The sequence below is a fragment of the Salmo trutta genome, chromosome 32 (assembly GCF_901001165.1).
Source record: "Salmo trutta chromosome 32, fSalTru1.1, whole genome shotgun sequence".
NCBI lineage: Eukaryota > Metazoa > Chordata > Actinopteri > Salmoniformes > Salmonidae > Salmo > Salmo trutta.
The window spans coordinates 16,808,652-16,833,679 of NC_042988.1; the positions used below are offsets into that span (position 1 = coordinate 16,808,652).

The window sequence follows — 25,028 nt, forward strand, 5'->3', positions numbered from 1 at the left end:
CACAACCTTCAATGTTATGTCATAATTACGTAAAATTCTGGCAAATTAGTTCGCAACGAGCCAGGCGGCCCAAACTGTTGCATATACCCTGACTCTGCTTGCAATAAACGCAAGAGAAGTGACACAATTTCACCTGGTTAATATTGCCTGCTAACCTGGATTTCTTTTAGCTAAATATGCAGGTTTAAAAATATATACTTCTGTGTATTGATTTTAAGAAAGGCATTGATGTTTATGGTTAGGTACAGTCGTGCAACGATTGTGCTTTTTTCGCAAATGCGCTTTTGTTAAATCATCCCCCGTTTGGTGAAGTTGGCTGTCTTTGTTAGGAAGAAATAGTCTTCACACAGTTCGCAACGAGCCAGGCGGCCCAAACTGCTGCATATACCCTGACTTTGTTGCACAGAACGCAAGAGAAGTGCCACAATTTCCCTAATTAAAAGAAATTCATGTTAGCAGGCAATATTAACTAAATATGCAGGTTTAAAAATATATACTTGTGTATTGATTTTAAGAAAGGCATTGATGTTTATGGTTAGGTACACGTTGGAGCAACGACAGTCCTTTTTCGCGAATGCACACCGCATCGATTATATGCAACGCAGGACACACTAGATAAACTAGTAATATCATCAACCATGTGTAGTTAACTAGTGATTATGATTGATTGATTGATTGTTTTTTATAAGATAAGCTTAATGCTAGCTGGCAACTTACCTTGGCTTCTTACTGCGTTCGCGTAACAGGCAGGCTCCTCGTGGAGTGCAATGTAAGGCAGGTGGTTAGAGCGTTGGTTTAGTTAACCGTAAGGTTGCAAGATTGAATCCCCAAGCTGACAAGGTAAAAATCTGTCGTTCTGCCCCTGAACAAGGCAGTTAACCCACCGTTCCTAGGCCGTCATTGAAAATAAGAATGTGTTCTTAACTGACTTGCCTAGTTAAATAAAGGTGTAACATTTTGTTTTTTAATTGAACAAAAAAAACTGCCATATCGGTGTCCAAAAATACCGATTTCCAATTGTTATGAAAACTTGAAATCGGCCCTAATTTATCGGCCATTCCGATTAATCGGTCAACCTCTGCTTGGGAAGTCCCTACCCCCCACATTGAAGTTGAAATGTAAGGTTAGGGATTAGAGGTAGGGACATCCCAAGGGCCCCAGATAGTGTAAATCAAATTAAATCAAAGTTTATTTGTCACGTGCGCTAAATACAACAGGTGTAGTAGACCTTACTGTGAAATGCTTACTTACAGGCTCTAACCAATAGTGCATAAAAGGTATTAGGTGAACAATAGGTAGGTAAAGAAATAAAACAACAGTAAAAAGACAGGCTATATACAGTAGCGAGGCTATAAAAGTAGGGAGGCTACATACAGACACCAGTTAGGCTGATTGAGGTAGTATGTTCATGTAGATATGGTTAAAGTGACAATGCATATATGATGAACAGAGAGTAGCAGTAGCGTAAAAGAGGGGTTGGCGGGTGGTGGGTGGGACACAATGCAGATAGCCAATGTGCAGGAGCACTGGTTGGTTGGTCCAATTGAGGTAGTATGTATATGAATGTATAGTTAAAGTGACTATGCATATATGATAAACAGAGAGTAGCAGCAGTGTAAAAAGAGGGGTTGGGGGGGGCACACAATGCAAATGACACCGCCTGGTGTAGAGGTCCTGGATGGTAGACAGTTTAGCCACAGCGATGTACTGGGCCGTACGCACTACCCTCTGTAGTGCCTTGCGGCCAGAGGCCGAGCAATTGCCGTACCAGGCAGTGATGCAACCAGTCAGGATGCTCTCGATGTTGCAGCTGTAGAACCTTTTGAGGATCTCAGGACCCATGCCAAATCTTTTTAGTTTCCTGAGGGGGAATAGGCTTTGTCGTGCCCTCTTCACGACTGTCTTGGTGTGGTTGGACCATTCTAGTTTGTTGTTGATGTGGACACCAAGGAACTTGAAGCTCTCAACCTGCTCCACTACAGCCCTGTCGATGAGAATGGGGGCGTGCTCGGTCCTCCTTTTCCTGTAGTCCACAATAACCTCCTTAGTCTTGGTTACGTTGAGGGATAGGTTGTTATTCTGGCACTACCCGGCCAGGTCTCTGACTTCCTCCCTATAGGCTGTCTCGTCGTTGTCGGTGATCAGACACTGTTGTGTCGTCTGCAAACTTAATGATGGTGTTGGAGTCATGCCTGGCCATGCAGTCGTGGGGGAACAGGGAATACAGGAGGGGACTGAGTACGCACCCCTGGGGAGCTCCAGTGTTGAGGATCAGCGTGGCAGATGTGTTGCTACCTACCCTCACCACCTGGGGGCGGCCCATCAGGAAGTCCAGGATCCAGTTGCAGAGGGAGGTGTTCAGTCCCAGGATCCAAAAATACAGGGAAATACATTGACATTACACTGACACATATAGTTTGCATAAAAGTAGACTGTATTTTTTTCTGAGGTAAGATACAGTACAGTACACAAGATGCATAGCAAGTCGTTTGATGTAAATAGACCATTCATCATAGAGCGCTCATTGAGTGTATATCAGGGGAGGTCTTGTGTAACTGACCTCCCTTCCCCCACACATTCTGTCTTTACTACTAAGTCTCACTCCCACCGAGTTCTATAGAGTTCTATACTGAACAAAAATATAAATGCAACATGCAACAATTTCAAAGATTTTACTGTTACAGTTCATATAAGGAAATCAGTCCATTTAAATTCATTAGGCCCTAATCTATGGCTTTCACATGACTGGGAATACAGATCTGCATCTGTTGGTCACAGATACCTTTAAAAAAAAGTAGGGCCGTCCGTGTATCAGAAAACCAGTCAGTATCTGGTGTGACCACCATTTGCCTCATGCAGTGTGACACATTTCCTTCGCATAGAGTTGATCAGGCTATTGATTGTGGCCTCTTCTTCAATGGCTGTGCGAAGTTCCTGGATGTTGGCGGAAACTGGAACAGACTGTCTTACACGTCGATCCAGAGCATCCCAAACATGCTCAATGGGTGACATGCCTGGTGAGTATGCAGGCCATGGAAGAACTGGGAAATGATCAGCTTCTAGGAATTGTGTACAGATCCTTGTGACATGGGGCAGTGCGTTATCATACTGAAACATGAGTTGATGGTGGCGGATGAATGGCATGACAATGGGCCTCAGGATCTCGTCACGGGATGTGCATTCAAATTTCCATTGATAAAATGCAAATGTTTTCATTGTCCGTAGCTTATGACTGCCCATACCATAACCCCACCACCATGGGGCACTCTGTTCACAAAATTGACATCAGCAAACCACTCGCCCACACAATGCCATCTGCCCGGTACAGTTGAAACCGGGATTCATCCATGAAGAGCACACATCTCCAGCTTGCCAGTGGCCATCGAAGGTGAGCATTTGCCCACTGAAGTCGGTTACGCGGCGGACTGCAGTACACGTGGTCTGCGGTTGTGAGGCCGGTTGGACATACTGTCAAATTCTCTAAAACAACGTTGGAGGCAGCTTATGATAGAGAAATGAACATTCAATTCTCTGGCAACAGCTCTGGTGGACAGCTCTGCAGGCATTCAATTGCACGCTCCCTCAAAACTTGAGACAACTGTGGCATTGTGTTGTGTGACACCTGTGCAATGATCATGCTGTTTAATCAGCTTCTTGATATGCCACACTTGTCAGGTGGATGGATTATCTTGGCAAAGGAGAAATGCTCACTAACAGGGATGTAAACCAATTTGTACGTCAAATTTTAGCGAAATCTGCTTTTTGTTCGTATGGAACATTTCTGGGATCTTTGGTTTCAGCTCATGAAACATGGGACCAACACTTTACATGTTGCGTTTTTGTTCAGTATATATGTAATTCTATGCTCACCCTCCTTCTCTCCCTATAACAATATTTCATGAGGACAAGAAACTGATTGGGAGTGCTTCTTGATTTTACAATCTAAAGTCTGAATCCTACACAGGCTTTGCTGGCTGAGAGCGATAGCAAATAAATGAACTGTGGTCTATCTACAGTAAGTGATGATTAATTATGCTATTTGGTAGTCAAATAAAATGTGCCATTGGGTATTACAAATCACAGGGCATTTACAGGGATAGGGCCAGTTTTATAGAACATGATTAATCTGGATTGTACACAATAAAAATATATGTATATTTAATTTTAAAATAATTGTCTCTCATATCATATAAAAATAAAATGAAGTAGTGAGCTAATAACGGCTTTATATTGCTGTCTAATTTCTCAGGGCAAGCCCTGTCCATGACCACTGCACTGTGTGAGGTTACCAGCCCTTCTCCATTGGAAAAAACGACAGCTGCTCCCTCTATGGACATTTTATCCCCCCAACGGACAATTACCCTGCCCACACCCAATGAACATTTATATTGATCATTGTCATGTTGTAAACATGTATACATAATAATAATAATTGTTATTGTATTTTTTATTGTTTCATTCACACCTGCACTGCTGGAGTCCGGAGCTTAAGAATTTCACTGTACACTGCAACTACATCTGTGCATGTGACAAAAAAAGAGAAAAAAATCTAATATTAAACATCCACCTCATGCAGCAACAAGTGTCTACTGACCGACCTTCAAGCCCTTTCAACTGGGGTGAACATTCCTGCTTCTCCTATGACAGTCCGTCTCTGTCTGTCCCTTCAGGACATTTCTCACAGAATTACAATAAGTTCGAATTAGTTCAAAACTGGTGTTTCTTTCCGTTCCGTCCCGCTGCCCCGGCCAAGCAGTAGGGCACTATGCCCACGGTGGCCAGGGGCACAGTGGCACTCTTACAGAAGGACAGCAGGTAGAACAGAGCCCTCGTGTGGGCTGGTGGCCTGAATGAGTCCAGTAGGTGGAGCAGCAGCAGTGTGGCGCCCACGCATCCCAGCCTATATGTGGCGCCACCGCCTACTCTCCGGGCCTCGGTGTAGAGGGGCGAGTGCAAGCCCAAGCCCAGGCCTAACAGAGTGCCGGTGTTGCGCAAGAGGCTGGCGAAGGGTGTAGTGTCTATGTGGACCCATTGGGGCCGCTGGCACCAGCGCTGGGCCTTGTCCAGGGTCCAGAGCAGGTCCACCCCCAGGCCCCTGAGGACCAGGTAAAGGCCCACAGCGAAGGAGAGCAGGGAGAGGGTGGTGTAGATGTAGCGCCTCAGGCTAGCCCTGTAGATCCAGTGGACCCGGTCAAAGGTCTCCGCCACTAGGATGCCTAGGAAAACGGACAGGCTTGTCAAAGAGAAGTTATTTCCCAGCTTTCACTTGCATGTTCTCAATTGGGAAAACACCTAACAAAGGCGCCAGGCACCTACTACCATACCTTGTTCAATGACACCTACATCTTTTGTCTTGCCCATTTACCCTCTGAATGGCACACATACACAATCCATGTCTCAATTGTATCAAGGCTTAAAAATCCTTCTTTAACCTGTCTCCTCCTCTTTATCTACACTGATTGAAGTGGATTTAACAAGAGACATCAATAAGGGATCATAGCTTTCACCTGGATTCACCTGGTCAGTCTAAGTCATGGAAAGAGCAGGTGTTCTTAATGTTTTGTACACTCAGTGTATATCTGAAAGGTTTGCATTTGTAGATGCTCTTCCTGGGGTCCAGTAAAATTAAGGCAGTTATACAATTTTAAAAACATCACAATACATTTCATAACAGATTTCACAACGCATTGAGTGTGTGTCCTCAGGCCACTACTCTACTAGCACATATCTACAACACTAAATCTATGTGTACGTGTGTGTACAGTGCGTATGTTATCATGTGTGTGTACAGTGCTTATGTTATCATGTGTGTGTACAGTGCGTATGTTATCATGTGTGTGTACAGTGCGTATGTTATCATGTGTGTGTACAGTGCGTATGTTATCATGTGTGTGTACAGTGCGTATGTTATCATGTGTGTATGCATAAACAACATCTATGGCATAAACTACATTTATGGCAGAAGTTACACCAAGCCAATCAGTGTGCAAAGCAGGGCTATTACCATATTGCTTATCCAGAACTGAAAGAAGGGCCTACAGGGTAGGTGTAGGGTTTGATTTAGAATTCAGTATAAGACTTGGGGCTCTCCACTGACCTGTGACGACCCCAGCAACAACCTGGTGAGGGAAGTGGGCAGCGATGAAAACCCTGGAGAGGCAGACACACACCTGCACACACCAGAAGACAGCCCACAGGGTCCCTCGGACACACCTGACACACACACACACACACACACACAGAAGGACACACAGTCACCTACTTAGCAGAGTTTGATCATTCAATCTAGATAACTGTCTAGCGGATAAACTCTGATAAACAACATAGAATTTGTCCTCTTACCAGTTCTTGATGTGACCCCCATGTTCCTTGAGGAGGATGGCGAGGAGTGATGAGATCATAGCGTAGTAAACCCCTGCAGCACTCATGGCATGACCCGACGGACTTCCTGTGGGAGGAGAACTGCCGTCAAGTACAGTTTTGCTTGAAAAAAAATGTGCGAACTGAATGGAATCGAACTGAATCGAACTGCATCCTATACTCTTCTGTAAACTGGTCATCTTTGTATACCCGTCGCAAGACCCACTGGTTGATGCTTATTTATTAAACCCTCTTAGGCCTCACTCCCCCCTATCTGAGATATCTACTGCAGCCCTCATCCTCCACATACAACACCCGTTCTGTCAGTCACATTCTGTTAAATATCCCTAAAGCACAGACATCCCTGGATCGCTCCTCTTTTCAGTTCGCTGCAGCTAGCGACTGGAACGAGCTGCAACAAACACTCAAACTGGACAGTTTTATCTCAATCTCTTAACTCAAAGACTCAATCATGGACGCTCTTACTGACAGTTGTGGCTGCTTCACGTGATGTATTGTTGTCTCTACCTTCTTGCCCTTTGTGCTGTTGTCTGTGCCCAATAATGTTTGTACCCTGTTTTGTGCTGCTACCATGTTGTGCTGCTGCCATGTTGTGTTGCTACCATGCTGTGTTGTCATGTGTTGCTTCCATGTTATGTTGTTGTCTTAGGTCTCACTTTATGTAGTGTTGTGTTGTCTCTCTTGTTGTGATGTCTGTTTTGTCCTATATTTTTATTTGTAATCCCAGCCCCCGTCCCAGCAGGTGGCCTTTTGCCTTTTGGTAGGCCATCATTGTAAATAAGAAATTGTTCTTAACTAACTTGCCTAGTTAAATAAAGGTTAAATAAATTAAAAAATTTAAAAAATAATGGAATTGAATTCATTTGAGTTGATAATACTGCATGGATTCTCCAGAAAGGAAAGTGGTTTTGCCACCAGCAAAACCACAGACAGACAAACAGGCACTCACCTGGACTAGTCTCACAGGTCATAGGGAACTGCTCAATTTGTGGCGCTGATGAGTTGCCATAGTAAGGAGTCTCTTGAACCCACCAATAGGGACGCTCGCCAAACAGGATCCTGTGTAGACATGAGAGAGTAATACATCATGTATCACATATTGAATCCTCATCTGTCTGGCAACATACGCATTGGAGGGATCATCTGTTGGATCGTTCTCATAGCATAGTTAAAACATTTGGAACCTACAGTATTTTCATCCTGTAAATATACATATTATATTGTTATTCTTTATCTTAGCATCTGAGCACTGTGATTAGTATTAGTAGTCACCTACCATTTGAAGATAAGGTTGAGCCAGTCTCCCACCACAGCCACCCAGACCAGCTTGACCCCCACTGATTCCCGCAGGTGGAAACACACAGGAAAGAAGACAAAGAAGGTGTTCCGCAGGTCGGCTGCCATGGAAACAAACAGGAACCAGCTCTGAGTGTCCCTGTAGTGAGTCTGGAGGTATCGTGTGGTGCTAACCCCATAGGCGTGGACGGTGTCCATGGCTGCTCTCTAGTTCACTGTATCTGACAGTCACACTAACGTTAAGAACAGTCTTCGACAACTAGTCTATAGCTGCTGCTGTGTCTGATATCCTATGTCAGAAGAGCAGAGGTGTCTCCTGAGATGCCCGCTGGCAGTACCATAGTTCTGTGTGTATTGTCTGATAAAGTCAAGAGGTAGTGGTGTGAGATCTCTGTGCAGCCCTTGTAGTGTGTGCTGCTTGTCTGTCCAGTGCACTCCTGTCACCGCTGCTATCCCTTTTATACCCTGTGTGAACACCTGGTCACTCCACCACGCCTGATCTTTGAACTGGAGAGAGTGAGGAGGGAAAAGAACTGGACAAACATTACATCATGACCGACTGCACTGCAGCCAGCTGGCCAGTGCATCACCATGGGGACTACCTGTGGTGTGGTATTGCTGGAAGCCCCCCACCCCCACACACATGCACGCACGTACACACACACCAGTGGCAGCTGGTGGGAGGAGCTATAGGAGGACGGGTTCATTGGAATGGCTGGAACGGAATCAATGGAACTGTTAGGGGTGTGTACGGGAGGCGAAGTCAGGTGCAGGAGAGCAGAGTATAGTTAACAGGCGCACTTTAATTCTGGTCCAAAAATGACAGCACATAAGAACAATAACGTGCCAAAAACACGGAAAATAGCAAAAGTATAGCGCCTGACAATATCCATATAACAACAAACAATTACAAACAAAGACATGGAGGGGAACAGAGGACTAAATACATGCAGTGATTATGGAATGAAAACCAGGTGTGTAATGGAACAAGACAAAACAAATGGATATATGAGAAATGGAGCGGCGATGGCTAGAAAGCCGGTGACGTCGATCGCCGAACGCCGCCCGAACAAGGAGAGGAGCCGACTTCGGTGGAAGTCGTGACAGTGCCCCCCCTTTAACGCGCGGCTCCAGCGGCGAGCCGACACTGGCCTCGGGGACGACCCGGAGGGCGAGGCGCAGGGCGATCCGGCCGGCGACGGTGAAACTCCCGCAGCAGTTCGGGGTCCAAAACATCCGCAAACGGAACCCAGCACATCTCCTCCAGACCGTACTAATCCCACTCCACGAGGTACTAAAGGCCCCCTGCCCGACGCCTCGAATTTAGGATGGAACAAACGGAGTACGCCGGGGCCCCCTCAATGTCCAGAGGGGGCGGAGGGACCTCCCGCTCCTCAGATTCCTGGAGCAGACCAGCCACCACCGGCCTGAGGAGAGACACATGGAACGAGGGGTTAATACGGTAATCAGAGGGAAGCTGTAATCTGTAACACACCTCGTTCACCCTCCTCAGAACTTTGAATGGCCCCACAAACCGCGGACCCAGCTTCCGGCAGGGCAGGCGAAGGGGCAGGTTTCGGGTCGAGAGCCAGACCGGTCCCCCGGTGTTGCGGTGACGGTCCGCGCTGTTCTTTTGGTGAAGCGCGGCTCGCTGGAGGTGAACATGGGCAGCCTCCCATGTCTCCTCCGCGCGCCTGAACCAGTCATCCACCGCAGGAGCCTTGGTCTGACCCTGATGTCACGGCGCCAGAACCGGCTGCTACCCCAATACGCACTGAAAGGGGGAGAGATTTGTCATATTCGTGTATGTAGGTGGCAGGGAAGTCAGGCGCAGGAGAAACCAAATTGGTTAATCTGGAGTATTTCATTTAAAAAACTAACTCCAAAACCAAAATACAAAATAACATGGGTAACATATACCCGTCGCACACCGATACAAAACACACATAACATAACATCACAAAAACAATCACCGACAAGGACATGAGGGGAAACAGAGGGTTAAATACACAACATGTAATGAATGGGATTGGAAACAGGTGTGTAGGAAGACAAGACCAATGGAAAATGAAAAACTGATCAATGATGGCTAGAAGACCGGTGACGTCGACCGCCGAACACAACCCGAGCAAGGAGGGGCATCGACTTCGGCAGAAGTCGTGACAAGGTTAGTGGAAGAGTGGCGAAACGAGTTCTGTGCCATCTCGGCCCAGGGCACGAACGCCGCCCACTCCCCCGGCCGGTCCTGGCAATAGGACCGCAGAAACCTGCCCACATCCTGGTTGACTCTCTCTACCTGCCCGTTACTCTCGGGGTGAAAACCCGAGGTAAGGCTGATCGAGACCCCCAGACGTTCCATGAACGCCTTCCAGACTCTCAACGTGAATTGGGGACCCCGATCAGACACTATATCCTCAGGCACCCCGTAGTGCCGGAAGACGTGAATAAACAGGGCTTCCGCAGTCTGTAGGGCCGTAGGAAGACTGGGCAGAGGGAGAAGATGACAGGACATAGAGAAACAATCCACAACGACCAGGATACTAGTGTTTCCCTGTGAAAGAGGTAGATCGGTTAAAAAATCCACAGACAGGTGTGACCATGGTCGTTGTGGAACGGTAAGTGGTGTAGCTTACCTCTGGGCAGGTGTTTCGGAGCCTTACACTGGGCGCACACCGAGCAGGAGGAAACATAAACCCTCACGTCCTTAGCCAAGGTGGGACACCAGTACTTCCATTCAGACAGCGCACCGTCCGACCGAACCCCGGATGACATTTACATTTACGTCATTTAGCAGACGCTCTTATCCAGAGCGACTTACAGTAGTGAATGCATACATTTCATACAATTATTATATATTTTTTTCTGTGCTGGCCCCCTTGGGAATCGAACCCACAACCCTGGTGTTGCAAACACCATGCTCTACCAACTGAGCTACAGGGAAGCCGGAGGAGGGTAACGTGTGAGCCCAATAGTTCAACTGGTCATGGACAGCAGATGGAACGTACATATGCCCGACAAGACACTGGAGGGGAGCAGGCTCTGTACGCAACGCCTACTCAATGTCCGCGTCCAGCTCCCACACGACCGGCGCTACCAGGCAAGAGGCCATGAGTATGGGAGTCTAGCCCCCTCAATCAATGTCTCCATGCCTTCAACGCTTTAACCACGGCCAACAGCTCCCGGTCCCCCACATCATAGTTACGCTCCGCTGGGCTGAGCTTCTTCGAGAAGAAAGCTTAGGGGCAGAGTTTTGGTGGCGTACCAGAGCGCTGTGAGAGCACGGCTCCTATCCCAGCCTCGGACGTGTCCACCTCCACTATGAACACCAAAGAGGGATCCGGATGGGCCAGCATGGGAACCGAAGTAAACAGAGCTCTTAGCTGCCCAAAAGCCCTGTCCACCTCAGCCGACCACTGCAACCGTACAGGACCCCCCTTCAGCAGTGAGGTAATGGGAGCAGCCACCTGGCCAAAACCCCAGATAAATCTCCAGTAGTAATTGGCAAACCCTAAAAATCGCTGCACCTCCTTTACCGTGGTGAGAGTCGGCCAATTACGCACGGCTGCAATGCGGTCACTCTCCATCTCCACCCCTGATGTGGAAATGCGATACCCTAGGAAGGAGACGACCTGCTGAAAGAACAGGCATTTCTCGGCCTTGACGTACAGGTCATGCTCCAACAGTTGTCCAAGCACCCTGCGTACCAAGGACACATGCTCGGCGTGTGTAGCGGAGTATATCAGAATGTCATCGATATACACCACTACACCCTGCCCGTGCAGGTCCCTGAAAATCTCGTCTACAAAGGATTGGAAAACAGATGGAGCATTCATCAACCCGTACGGCATGACTAAGTACTCATAATGCCCTGAGGTGGTACTAAACGCTGTCTTCCACTCGTCTCCCTCCCAGATATGCACCAGGTTATACACACTCCTAAGATCCAGTTTCGTGAAGAAGCGCGCCCCATGCATTGACTCAAATGCCGTGGCGATAAGAGGTAGCGGGTAACTGTACCTCACTGTGATTTGATTGAGACCTCTATAGTCAATGCACGGGCGTAGACCTCCATCCTTCTTCTTCACAAAAAAGAAACTCAAGGAGGCTGGTGAAGTGGAGAACCGAATGTACCCCTGATGCAGGGATTCAGAGACATATGTCTCCATAGCCACCGTCTCTGCTTGCGACAGGGGATACACGTGACTCCTGGGAAGCACAGCGTCTACCAGGAGATTTATCGCACAATCCCCCCGTCGATGAGGTGGTAATTGAGTCGCCTTCTTTTTACAGAAGGCGAGAGCCAAATCTGCATATTCTGGGGGGATGCGCACGGTGGAGACCTGGTCTGGACTTTCCACCGTGGTAGCACCAACGGAAACCCCTACACACCTCCCCGAGCACTTTCGCGACCACCCCGTGAGAGCCCTCTGTTGCCAGGAGATAATGGGGTTATGATGAGCTAACCAGGGAAAGCCTAGTACCACGGGAAACACAGGAGAGTCAATGAGGAAGAGACTGATTCTCTCCTCGTGACCCCCCTGCGTCACCATGCCCAAGGAGATGGTGACTTCCCTGATTAGCCCGGACCCTAATGGTCGACTATCCAGAGCGTGAACCGGGAAAGGTGTAACTACAGGAATAATGGGGATCCCTAAACTAAGGGCTAACGCTCTGTCAATAAAATTCCCAGCTGCGCCTGAATCGACGAGCGCTTTATGCTGGGAATGTGGGGGAAAATCAGGGAAACAAACAGGTACAAACAGGTGGTCAACAGAGGACTCTGGATGAGTGTGGTGCAGACTCACCTGGGGTGACGCCAGAGTGCCCTGCCTGTTGCCTCGACTCCCAGAGGAACCAACACGGCACCGACCGGCAGTGTGCCCTCTGCGGCCACAGATGGTGCACGTGATGGCTCCTCCTCCAGTCTCCCTACGCACAGCCCCTCCCAACTCCATGGGCACCGGAGCAGGAGTGCTGGAAGATGGCACCGACAGAGCCCCCTCTGACGTCCGAGGGTGACCAGCAGGTTATCCAACCGGATGGACAAATCCACCAGTTGGTCGAAGGAGATGGTGGCATCCCTGCCGGCAAGCTCATGTCGGACGTCCTCGCGCAGGCTGTACCTATAGTGGTCGATGAGGGCACTGTCGTTCCAGCCTGCTCTGGCGGACCAAGGTCCGGAATTCCAGGGCGAATTCCATGGCGCTCCTCGTCTCCTGCTTCAAATGAAAGAGCCGTTCCCCCGCCGCTCTACCTTCGGGCAGATGGTCAAAGACGGCCCGGAAGCGACAGGTGAACTCCCCGAAGTGGTCCAACGTCGCGTCTCCTTCTCCCCACACAGCGTTTGCCCACTCCAGAGCTCTCCCTGAGAGGCATGAGACGAGGGCAGACACTCTCTCCCTCTCCGAGGGAGCTGGGTGCACAGTGGCCAGGTAGAGGTCCAGTTGTAACAGGAATCCCTGGTACTGTACTGCCGTCCCATTATACTCCCTGGGAAGGGAGAGATGCATCCCACTGGGACTGGTTCCGGACGGGACGGGTAGAGGTAACCCTGGTTGCGCTGGTCGAGGCACTGGGGAGACTTCCTGTCTCTCCCAGCGGTCCAAAGTCTGGACAACGCGATCCATCATGGCACCAAGACGATGTAACATAGCAGAATTTTCCTGGACGCGCTCCTCGACTCCTCTAACCAGGGTCCCTGCTCCTGCTGACTCCATGGTTCGGTGTGTAATTCTGTTAGGGGTGTGTACGGGAGGCGAAGTCAGGTGCAGGAGAGCAGAGTGTCGTAAACAGGCGCACTTTAATTCCGGTCCAAAAATGACAGCACATAAGAACAATAACATGCCAAAAACACGGAACATAGCAAAAGTATAGCGCCTGACAATATCCACATAACAAACAGTTACACACGAAGACATGGAAGGGAACAGAGGACTAAATACATGCAGTGATTATGGAATGAAAACCAGGTGTGTAATGGAACAAGACAAAACAAATGGATATATGAGAAACTTCGGTGGAAGTCGTGACAGGAACGGTGTCAAACGCATCAAACATACGGAAACCACATGCTTGACTCCATTCCATTAATTCCATTCCAGTCATTACAATGAGCCTGTCCTGCTATTGCTCCTCCCACCAGCCTCCACTGAAAGACGTATGCATGCACACATACTCATCACCACCATCACGTCATGCATGTGCAGGGGCTGCTCCTCCAGTTATCGCTCTCTGCCCTGTTGAGAGCTCAGAGTGAGTAGATACCAGATGAAGTAAATGGGAAGTGTTCTTTTTCCCCCGCCGCCTGATTGCCCTCTTATGGGGCTAGTGGAGTTGAACAATAACAAGAGTATGGGTTCAATATAAGCGCCAATGAATCGCTGACAAATTTCTCCTTTCAAGAGTTCAATATCCCTCAATGTCTCATTGATCCGTCATTCTTATTTCATTCAATGACTGCTTTAAACTACATGTACTCTCTAAAGGTTCCAAAAGGGTTCTTTGGCTGTCCCCATAGGAGAACCCGTTTTGGTTCCATGTAGAACACTTTTGGGTTCCATGTAGAACCCTCTGTGGAAAGGGTCCTACTTGGAACCCAAAAGGGTTGTACCTGGAACCAAAACGGTTCTACCTGGAACCAAAAGGGTTCTCCTATGGGGACAGCCGAAGAACCCTTTTAGGTTCTAGATAGCTCTTTTTTTTCTAAGAGCGTATGGTTAACCAAGTTAAGAAAGATGACTTTTTCAGGACATACTACTTAGCTTGTGTTGCTGAAGGCCAAATGAGGAGAGAAAAAAGAGGACAATATGGAAAAACCCACGCTGGACAGGCACGTCGAGCTAGTGATGGAAAAGAGTGTAGCCTCGTTTAGTGAGGGTAGGCATGGAGGGGAGTGAAGGAGGGAAGCGGAGGGGAGGGAAGGAGGGAAGAGGAGGGGAGGAGGAGAGGGTCTGTGTTTACTTCTAGCTGAGTGTTCCCAACCAGCACAAGTTTCCAAGGTGATATGTTATCTGGCCGTGGCCGGCTGACAGACATTAGGCCTGTTCCTTGCCTGCTGCTGCTATTGTTTGCTCCACAAACCTTAATCTTCCCCAGGGAGCTAAAAATAACACTAGCATGGTTCGACTGTGCAGCCCACCACACGTACACACACATCCTACAATTCACATTTCATGTCCGTCCCCAACCCCTCCAACTGCACTAATGGAGCGGATGGCTTTCCCTTGAGAAACACGTTCAGGGAGAGGGGAGACAAGTGAGCGTGTGTGGGGGGTGGGGAGGGGGGAAACCAGGTGAGAGATGCATGATCTAAGTGTGTTTTGTTGAACTCTTCCCTGATTGTATAATAGGATATATTTTTGCGATATTTATTCATGTAACCTTTGTAAATCCATTACAAACCTATTGATATTTTCTAGCCAGCTAAGGGACTTGCTACTGGTGTGAGAGGGGAGAAAGTTGTTATTTCCAACTCAAGGAGGCCATTAACTGTGGTTGATCTCTGCTATGCAACATATCACTGTGAAGATGTTTACTCAGTCAAGAGCCTCTTGTTTATGTCTACACAAATACTTGTGTGAATAACAAGGCAATTGTCTTAATTGTGCCATGTTGATTGCCAGAGTGCTATAACCAGGTTTAATAAACAGAGTTAAAACAGAGGTTAAACCGGGCACTCCATCACCAATAATACCCTTGCCATAGACCACATCACCAACATCACTGCCCTGCACACCAAGGTAGCATCTGTCCCAGTGGACTGTGCTGATAAACTAGAGAAAAACACACAGTTGTCCAAATATTGAATGTTCAGCTGATGGTTGTCTGCTTTGTATGGAGATCAGGCTTCTGAGCTGTGGCTGTTTGGGACTGTGAGTTATGACCAAACCAGGTCTATTAGTTAATGATTACAGACATCCCCAACACATTCATCACAAGTGTGAGGATGCATGATGCATTAGAGAGGAAACCTGTGCAGGACACCATGCGTTCATTACATTGTCTAGTGTTGCTGTTGTTCACCACGTTATAAAAGGAGGATAATGGTCTACTGGAGACTTTTAGCACCAGGGAATCACAAGGCTCAGACTTTTGCGGAAATAATGCATTCATGTCAATGGGAGATTTTTGTGAAAGTTATCCTTGCAGATCACATGGTAGGATTCCTCCCTGAGTTTCTGGACTCTGTCAGTGTCCTCTTTCGTCAGCTGGAGAGGCTTACCTTTGAGGAAGTTCCAAAGGGTAGTCAAATACTGGGGTTTCACACCATACATAGGCCTAGATTTAATTTAATTTATGGTTTATTTTAATAGGGATGGGTACAAGCACAATATTGAATAAACAATCATCGGATGTGTTGCATTAGCTAGATTAGTGTATTAAAATAGCATCACTGTGTTTACACAGTACAATTTAGCCATAAAGTTGAGGTCTTGTTTATAAGGTCATCTGGTCTGTTCAGCATTTATACATCTGTTATAGAAGTTGTTGTTGAAAGAGAAACTAGACTAATTAAGAACTACAGGCTCAAAGGAAGTGTGGTACTATACTATCATGAACCTCAACTTATTGGCAACTTTCCATCTATTGCCCTTGAGAATAGACAGATGTGACACCCATGTTGCTATCGATGTCTCGCCAGGCAGTCTGCCAAGAGAATCCAAACGATAAACAGTCTTGTTATGACAGTAAGGTTCTTTATAGAAACGTCCAACATACTTTCCCAAGTCAGTTCAGACTCCTCACAGTATGCACTGAACCAAGAGACCCTGACATTAAGTATTTTATGCTAGATTTTCTTGTTGCCATAAAGAAAAACATTTCCCATGGTTGAAGTTACCTAATAGTTATGCATGGGTCTTTTATTATGAAAAGAAAATCAAACTCAAGTGAACTCAGGTAAATAACTAAAGATGTGTGATTTTATCGGGCCAGCATTTGATCTAATGTTTTATAGAAATATGATATTTTTCTATGTAGGCTATAGGCTATCCTGATCTAATGTTTTATAGAAATATGATATTTTTCTATGTAGGCTATAGGCTATCCTGTGTATATTCCTCTATTCAAATCTTCTTACTGCTTAGTCTAAGTCTACTAATCTTGGTGTAGACTTTTCAACTCCAAGGGAGTGATTCTCAGAATGAAGGTGCCTCTGGAGAGACTGACAACCAGTCTTTGGTCGACCTCTGAGATCAGTGTGTGGGGGTTCTTACCAGTAACTGGAGCAGTCTACTGGTCATGACTCATGACCGTTATATGGTTAGTGGAGCAGGAAGGTCACAGGGCGAGGACGTTGGGGGGACCAGCACTAGGCAGCTGAGAGTTTAAATCCAGTTGAAAATGTCCCTGACATTAACACAGATGAAGTTATCTCCTCTTTATTTAGGGGGGGATGTGATTGCTGTGTCAGGAGTCAAGTTAGGAATTTGACAAATGAAGTTCCTTTGCTTTCTCCTGAGTGGTTTTTTTGTGCTAATCTTTCTTGTTTTAACCAAGCTAGCCTGCAGGCATTAATTAGAATGGAGGACAAACCAACATTTCCTTAGTGTCTGACTGAAGTCATGCGAACCCAGATGTGGTAATCTCTATAGGAACGTTTTCTCTGACACCACTAACTCCAGTGTTGATTCAATGTATCCATTCCTCTCACAGTTCTAACACTTTAACATCTGGTCTGTAACTGAATGTCTACACAGTCTGGGTGGAATTTATTGGAAGTGGAAGGCCAAATTTAAACAGACGTTTTGCAACACAAGTGGGAGTAGACATATGAATGTATGTGTGTGTGTGTGATGATTCGCCTACACAGGTCTAAGAGGCACTTAGCAGCGGAGCAGAAATCCATCTTTCCAAAATGTGGACAAAGTTTTGCGTAAGAGGCCTCTTAGCTGCATGGACCTTCCTTCAAATATTTACGATGGCCAGGGAGAGGAGGTCATTTTCAGGTCACCTTTAGTAGGGATTGGAGGCTGCGCCAAGATATGTTACAAAATCTGTGGGTTGTCCAAGGGGGAAAATTACAGACTCGCAACGGCCTTAAAAATGCCAAAATCTTGTGCAACAAACCTCTACTGTGAAAAAAAATTCTAAGTTATTTCTTATCCAGGCTGTATCACAGCCGGCCGTGATTGTCCCATAGGGCGGTGCACAGTTGGCCCAGTGTCGTCCGGGTTTGGCCGAGGTAGGCCGTCATTGTAAATAACAATTTGTTCTTAACTGACCTGCCTAGTTAAATAAAGGTTTAAAAAAAAATGTTTTAAACATATTAAAAGGTATTACAACAAGAACTTCCGTTCCCATGAAGTGAGAAGGGGTGGGGAGTTCATTCACCCACTTTGATCTGGTCTCTACAGACAACATGGGGAGTAGAAAGACTGTAAAAAACAGGAAACAGCTGAGGTCCAGCCTATTTTAAACAAATATTTTTATTGGGAGAGACAACTAGACAGATTCTTTCTTATGTGTAAGGTAAAAACATAAACAAAACAATCAACAGAGAGTTCCAGCTTCCTCCTCATACAGAGAGTGGTCAGACGAAAGTGAATTGAAAAGCCTCAGTGCAGTGATAAAGTATGCAAATGAGCAGATATAAACCTATACTGTATTGAGTTAAATATATACAGTGTGTACCATTTAGAGGGTGAATGGGCAAGACAACATATTGAAGTGCCTTTGAACAGGGTAAGGTAGTAGGTGCCAGGCACACAGGATTGAGTGTGTCAAGAAGGTTTTTCCACTCTCAACAGTTTCCCGTGTGTATCAAGAATGGTCCACCACCCAAAAGACATCCAGCCAACTTGGCACAACTGTGGGAAGCATTGGAGTCAATTTGGGCCAGCATCCCTGTGGAATGCTTTTGACAAACTTGTAGAGTCCATGCCAAGTTAGAAATCCAATATTGTTTCTTAATTATTTAAAATGTTGTCTTGGGCAAGATTCACATTTTCATAAGTGTTTTAGTGTTTAGCGCAGAGCACACTCAGGATTGGGACTGGAGACTTTTTTTTTCACTCTTCAAACTTCATGGTCCCTTCAAACCCATTGTAGGTGAAGGGTTCAACGACTGGGCTGCATGCGTCTTCAGTAAAGCAGGCCATCTTGTTATTTTCACAGTTTCCCTCTGACCCTGGGCTGATGTACACCCCGTCTGGAGAGTGAATAGACGGGTCCTCATCAAAGTAGTTATGTGGTCTCAGGATCACTCCGCCTCCATTTCCAACGGTAACTGTGTTGGGGATGTCCTCAGCATGAGGAATGTGGAGGAAGCCGGTGGTTACCCATGCAACCAGGTCCTAGACAAAAAAGCACTAATTTGGTGACTACCAAACCTTATTTATCAATGACCTGAAAATGTGCAAATCTCAAGAGAGAGTGGTAAAATATATGTAAGGACAACGGCACATAAGATCAAAAACACACCTGGTTCTCAATGCTCTCGTCATCCTCAATGTACTTGCTGAAGTCCACTGCTGGTGTCCACATGTTGTTCTGACTGTACAGGCTACTGCTGGTCTGCTCTGAGTCTTTGTGCTTAGTGATGGCTACTTTATACCTGTCAAATAAAATAACAAAAGTTGGTCAACCTGCTTTGCCTTTGGTCTACCTGTTACCTGTGTTTTAGGAATTAGGACCTTTCTTAGGAGGAGAGAGGAGGGAGCCTTACCTAGCCCAAGACATGGACTTCTCCTCTGGCTCCGTCTCTGGAAGGCTGTCACCGGTGAAGCTGACCACCTGGAGGCGGTAGGAGCGTTGGTGGCCCCAGCGGTTGGTGCGGTTGCTGGCGATGTGAAGGTAGCGTGGCGTTTTGGTGTCGTAGCGGAGAGCAGCCTCCTTCTCAGTCTTTAGCTGGGCCTCCACCAGCTGAGGAACCATGGCATAGCGCTCCGGCATCCAGGGTAAAGAAACATTCATAAACTTCATGTCCTTGGTCTGGAATACATTCTCAACCCCTGGAATAAAACCACAATTCAAAATTCTAATTATTGGATCATGTTATAATCCTATCATTGAAATGAAAGATAACTCACAGAGACACGTCCAGCACCAATGTAACCAACTGGGGTTAAAACCAGGTCTTCAGTGGCTACTGTGCGTGACCTTTCATCGGTTCATACTAGGCCAAATGCATTGTTCACACTTACCCAACACGTCCAGGTCAACTTTGAAGTTGATGAAATGAGTGTGGATGTTCCCAATAGTATTTTCTGCCACCTGGTGTCCGTATTTGAGATTGCCATCAACATTGAAAGATGACGATATGTATCCAGTGGCATGCACTTTGGTCTCAACAGAGCCGCTCTGGTAAAAAATGAAGTCCCACAAGTAGTCATAGTTACCTATGGCCGTAATTGTCCTAAAAACTAAGGCACTGTTAACCATGCCTCCATAACTATTGCTGAAAAAGTCCGAGAAGTGTCTTCTGAGAGGACGGCCTGTATTGTGCTCAAAAAGGCAAATTGAATTCCTGAATCTATGAGGTGCACTGACGTCAATGTATCGGAATGTGTCGATGTAGGTTGCAGCGTACGGACAATCCACGCCTCGAACAAGCTCGTGCGCAAAGCGACCTATTCCGATACTAGAGTCCAAAAACTTAGTCAGAATCATGCCCGGTGTGATGGAACCATAAACTGACATTGCCTCTTGAACACTAACCTCATAAGCTATCCTCTCCCCCTTAAAACGAATGTCAAAAACTCTCATACCGGTGAGGGAACTCAGACCAAACGCAAAACTCCATTCGAGATACATGACATGATTATTCTTGACACTGAAGCGTTTACCTTGCGCGTAAAACTGCTGAGGGCTTAAACCGGTGGGTTTACTTTTAGGTTTGAGTGATGCATAGTTCTGGACAGGTTTATACACAATTTTAGTCACTGTCCCGGCATCATATTGTTTTATAAGATCCTCAACACTGTCGAAGTACTGTCCGTTATAAAGTAATCTCTTCACACTCCAAAGAGACGCGTTGGTGCTTTCGTGGTTGATTAAAACTTCCAAACCTACAGGGTGGATATACATCCCACTCAAATCACGAAAGAAAGATATCCATGTCTGTCTCTCTTCCGATTTGACACCCCGAGGCATGCCTTCGAAACCATTCAGGGTTTTTTCTTTACTGACACCAAAACTTTCTTTCACAATTTTACCAAGTTTTGTAAATACCTCTTCATTAATAAACTTGAAAATAAGTGCATATTCACCAATGGTGACCGTACGCGCATTGATGGGCAACTCTTCTTTATACCTCTCAACGGTGACATCGCGGTGGTAAGTCGGGTTGGGGAGAGGTCCCACCACATATTCCTTAATGTGCCCCAGGGTGCCATAGAAAACCACCGCAGTAGCCTCTCTCACCGGCTTGGGTTTATTGTTATCTAGGTAGCCAAGTGCATCCGCTTTCCTTGGCAGCAAAATATCAATTAAGAAGAGAAAATTCCCTGAAGGCTTTGTAAGCGCATTGACAGAAATATCCAAGTCTTTCTGATTACTCATATAGTCGCGGACTTGGAGATATTCCTCGGCGGACAGGTCAGCAAACACCGCGCTGCGTTCATTGTGTTTGCCCTTGAAAACATGATGCGGCTTCGAGGAGCATTTGGGCAGCCTACCTGAGTAAAGACAGACGATGACAATATTCGCTATTACTGAGATCAGGCCAAAGAGTATCAATATCCATTTAACTAATGAAGTCATTCTCAAAACCACCATCTAAACACCATGGGGTGTTCTGGATAGTGGAGGCGATTGCGAGGAGCATAAAATAAGATTAGGCGCGCAACTGAATTTGGGATGAGCCACACCCGTCCGTCCCTCGTCCCACCCCCGTGCAGCACCCTCAAGACATTCAAAGTTCTCGTATACTTTGAGTAAAGTTATGCAATTGCCGGGATTTAATCCAATAGTTTTCGGATAAAGGCCAACATTCCTCCTGCGTAACGTGTATTTTACGCACATATTATATGCTCCCTGTGGAAAGGGTTGTGCGTTCCTGTCAATAAATACCTGTTCAATGGACTTGGTTATGTTGATATATTTTTTACAGATATTTTATTTGTACATGTAGGCCTAGATTGAAAATTAAATGTGTAACTATTTTTACACAAAATGTGGTGTGCAAGAGCATCGTCTTCTTGAAGTTGCAATACACTATAAGGGTTCTTTTAGTTGAAATACACTATAATGGTTCTTTTAGTTGAAATACACTATAATGGTTCTTTTAGTTGAAATACACTATAATGGTTATTTTAGTTGAAATACACTATAATGGTTATTTTAGTTGAAATACACTATAATGGTTCTTTTAGTTGAAATACACTATAATGGTTATTTTAGTTGGGAAGCCTCTATAAACCAGGCATCATGCGCAGACAAAACAATTGATGGTGTTGCTTTTGTTGTTTTTCACTAGCCTGGGTCTCACTGCACTGTCGAAGTGAAAAAACACCTTAATCTTGATTTGTCTGTTGTCGCCCGCCGTGTTTCCTGGACCCTGGTGGGAATAGTTTTCCGTTTCGGAACGCAGCCAACATTTGATGTAAGTGGAAAGCCACAAGTCTTGGCAGCCTTTCTGAAAGTCCTCAGTCTGAAGTAGGTTTATAGTGTATAGCGCTCCTCACTTTTTCTTTCTGAGGCAAGCCTTCTAACCAACAAACACAGCTATAACTCTTAGTTGCTACATCCAATTTTGGATATAGGCATTAAAAGAATGATATAGCCTATACCCATTGATTCTTGAGTAATAGGTTAAGTTATAAATGCCTCATGAGCTAGTTCAACTGTCGTAGACCTACCTCATCAGAACCCAAAATATAAGCTTGTTTTACACCAATGTTTGTATACAATGTAGGCCTAAATGTAAACGAACAATGCATACCCTCAAAACATGCAAAACATGGCTAGCAGAGACATCTTTGTATTAGCAACTGATAATTATGAGCTTATAAGGTATTAAAGTTAAGGGACATCACCCTGGGCGGGGTGAACCATAGTAGGGGATAAAAAGGGAAAACACCATATTTTGTGCTGAGTGTGTTACTTGCAAATTACTGTAAGTGAATACTCCTTATTAAACAACCTAACCTCTGATCAAAGTAGTTTCCTGTGGTCTCTTGTATGAACATAGGGTAGAAATACCTTACAACTGTTTGCATCTGAGTGATTGAAGCAGGGAGAACAGGGCATGGCTGGGGTCCCTGATGATCATCTTGGCCTTCCTGCGACACCTGGTGTGGTAGGTTCCTGTAGGGCAGGCAGTGTGCACCCAATGGTGAATTCGACTGCACGTATCACCCTCTGAAGCGCCTTACAGTCCGTAGCGGTGGAGTTGCCGTAACAGGCTGTGATGCAGCCCGACAGTATGCTCTCGATGATGTACCTGTCGAACATTGTGAGGGCCCTTTGGGACAGGCCGAATTTCTTCAGCATCCTGAGGTTGAAAGGTCACTGTCGTGCCTTCTTCATCTGTCCGTGTGGTTAGACCATTTCAGCTTCTCCGAGATGTGTACACCAAGGAATTAAGTTATTGACTGTCTCCACGGCGGCCCCGTTGATGAGAATAGGGGCATGTCCAGCCTTGTTCGTCCTGAAGTCCACAATCAGCTCCTTTGTTTTGCTAACGTTGAGGGAGAGGTTGTTTACCTTGCACCACGCCGTCAGAGTGCCTTCCTCCTAGCTGTAAACACTCGTGTTGTTGTTGGTACTCAGGCCTACTACTGTCGTGTTGTCAGCAAACTTGATGGAGTTGGAACTGTGTGAGGCCACGCAGTCGTGTGTATACAGGGAATACAGAAGGGGACTGAGAACACACCCTGTGTTGAGAATCAATGTCGACAAGGTAATGTTGCCTACCTTCACCACCTGGGGGTGTCCCGTCAGGAGGCCAAGGACCCAGTTGCAAAGGGAGGAGTTCAGACCCAGGGCCGTGAGCTTTGTAATGAGCTTATAGGGCACTATGGTATTGAAGGCTGAGATGTAGTCAATGAACAGCATCCTCACATATGCATTCCTTTTGTCCAGGTGGCTAAGGGCAGTGTGCAGTGCAATGGCGATTGCGTCGTCCGTGGATCTGTCAGGGCGGTAGGCGATTTGGAGAGAGTCGAGTGTGTCAGGGAGGGAGGTGATATGGTCTTTGACTAGCCTCTTTAAGTACTTCATGATAACAGAAGTGAGTGCTACTGGTTGGTAGTCATTCAGTTCAGTTACTTTCCCTTTCTTGGGCACGGGGATGATAGTGGACATCTTGAAGCAGGTGGGTATAGCGGCCTGACCTAGGGAGAGAAGATGTCAGAGAAGACAACAGCCAGCTGGTCTGCACATGCTCTGAGGGCAGGGCTAGCAATGCCATTACATTTACATTTACGTCATTTAGCAGACGCTCTTATCCAGAGTGACTTACAAATTACTGCCATCTGAGCCATCAGCCTTGTGAGGGTTAACACATTTGAATGAGTTACATATGTCCTCAGTGGAGACTGGGTGTGTAGCCCATGTTGTCATCGGGGCTCTCCTTGGCAGCTTAGGGTCATTGTGCTCGAATCATGAGAAAAAGGGGTTTAGCTCGTCCGGTAGTGGGGCGTTGGTGCCCGGGATATGGATGGCTTTCTTTTTTTATGCTTCAATTAAGGAATCTATCTTTAATTTCAGGATTAACTGGTATATTTGGATACATTTTATTCCCCATATTCTATTGATCCAATACAACAACACAATTCAGAATTATTAAAAAAAATGTTTTGCTTCGGGCCCCCAAAACGCTAGGCTGTATGTGTGGGTATCGATGTGGGTATGGAGACCTGCGAGCCTCTGCGGCCCCTCGTGATGATTTCAGATTTTATTTCTGGCTCCCACCCCCATCAAAGTTGCCCATCCCTGACCTATACATTTTTCAGCCTTTGACCTTCCTGCCATTCGACTTAGATACGTTTCTATAATTCACAAATGTATTCCTGGCCAGTGCACGAGCTGCGTCGCCCACTCATTTTCAAATCAAATCTATTTATATTTTCCTTCTCCTATGAGTCCTCTCTCCCTTGTGACAACTTTCAGATGTTGAATTCCAGGGAAACAACAATTTGCATCTCAGGAGGAACTCCGATAAGTTGTAGCAAATTCAGTGTCTGTTTATACAAGAAAACCAAGAATTGTAGATCACTTTGAGTATACCGGCCTATCTGCAGAACTATGAGAATATTTGATTTGTTAAATACACATTTATATATATCTAGCTATATTATCTATATTATAATATGCTAAGCATTCTAAGCTGCAGGAGGATCCCCTTCTACAATTCGTGCCAATTTTCTTAATTTCAAGCTCAAAAGAAGCACGTCCTCCTGTTGGTCTGG

At 46.1% G+C, this 25,028-nt stretch overlaps 2 protein-coding genes across 2 annotated transcripts; both read right to left on the minus strand.

Annotated features, from left to right (window-relative positions):
- Positions 1 to 4,429: 4,429 nt before the first annotated feature.
- Positions 4,430 to 8,121, minus strand: LOC115171259 (glucose-6-phosphatase). Its single transcript, XM_029727896.1, has 5 exons — positions 7,658 to 8,121; positions 7,331 to 7,440; positions 6,343 to 6,448; positions 6,098 to 6,213; positions 4,430 to 5,216 (listed from the first exon to the last, which is right to left on the minus strand). Exons 1-5 carry the CDS (start codon positions 7,873 to 7,875, stop codon positions 4,708 to 4,710), a joined length of 1,059 nt encoding a protein of 352 aa, XP_029583756.1. The 5' UTR covers positions 7,876 to 8,121; the 3' UTR covers positions 4,430 to 4,707.
- Positions 8,122 to 18,085: 9,964 nt separating this feature from the next.
- Positions 18,086 to 21,442, minus strand: LOC115171260 (primary amine oxidase, liver isozyme). The gene is made up of 4 exons (XM_029727897.1): positions 19,821 to 21,442; positions 19,343 to 19,628; positions 19,099 to 19,231; positions 18,086 to 18,971 (listed from the first exon to the last, which is right to left on the minus strand). Exons 1-4 carry the CDS (start codon positions 21,391 to 21,393, stop codon positions 18,687 to 18,689), a joined length of 2,277 nt encoding a protein of 758 aa, XP_029583757.1. The 5' UTR covers positions 21,394 to 21,442; the 3' UTR covers positions 18,086 to 18,686.
- Between the last annotated feature and the right edge of the window lie 3,586 nt (positions 21,443 to 25,028).

Excerpts from the sequence above, each read along its gene's own strand:
- LOC115171259 (XM_029727896.1), bottom strand. The coding sequence starts at position 7,875 with ATGGACACCGTCCACGCCTATGGGGTTAGCACCACACGATACCTCCAG. Across the intron at positions 6,214-6,342 it reads GGGGGTCACATCAAGAACTG|GTGTGTCCGAGGGACCCTGT; the intron begins GTAAGAGGACAA and ends TGTGTGTGTCAG. Across the intron at positions 5,217-6,097 it reads TGTTGCTGGGGTCGTCACAG|GCATCCTAGTGGCGGAGACC; the intron begins GTCAGTGGAGAG and ends CCGTTTTCCTAG.
- LOC115171260 (XM_029727897.1), bottom strand. The coding sequence starts at position 21,393 with ATGGTGGTTTTGAGAATGACTTCATTAGTTAAATGGATATTGATACTC. Across the intron at positions 19,232-19,342 it reads AAGTCCATGTCTTGGGCTAG|GTATAAAGTAGCCATCACTA; the intron begins GTAAGGCTCCCT and ends TTTATTTGACAG. Across the intron at positions 18,972-19,098 it reads ACGAGAGCATTGAGAACCAG|GACCTGGTTGCATGGGTAAC; the intron begins GTGTGTTTTTGA and ends TTTTTTGTCTAG.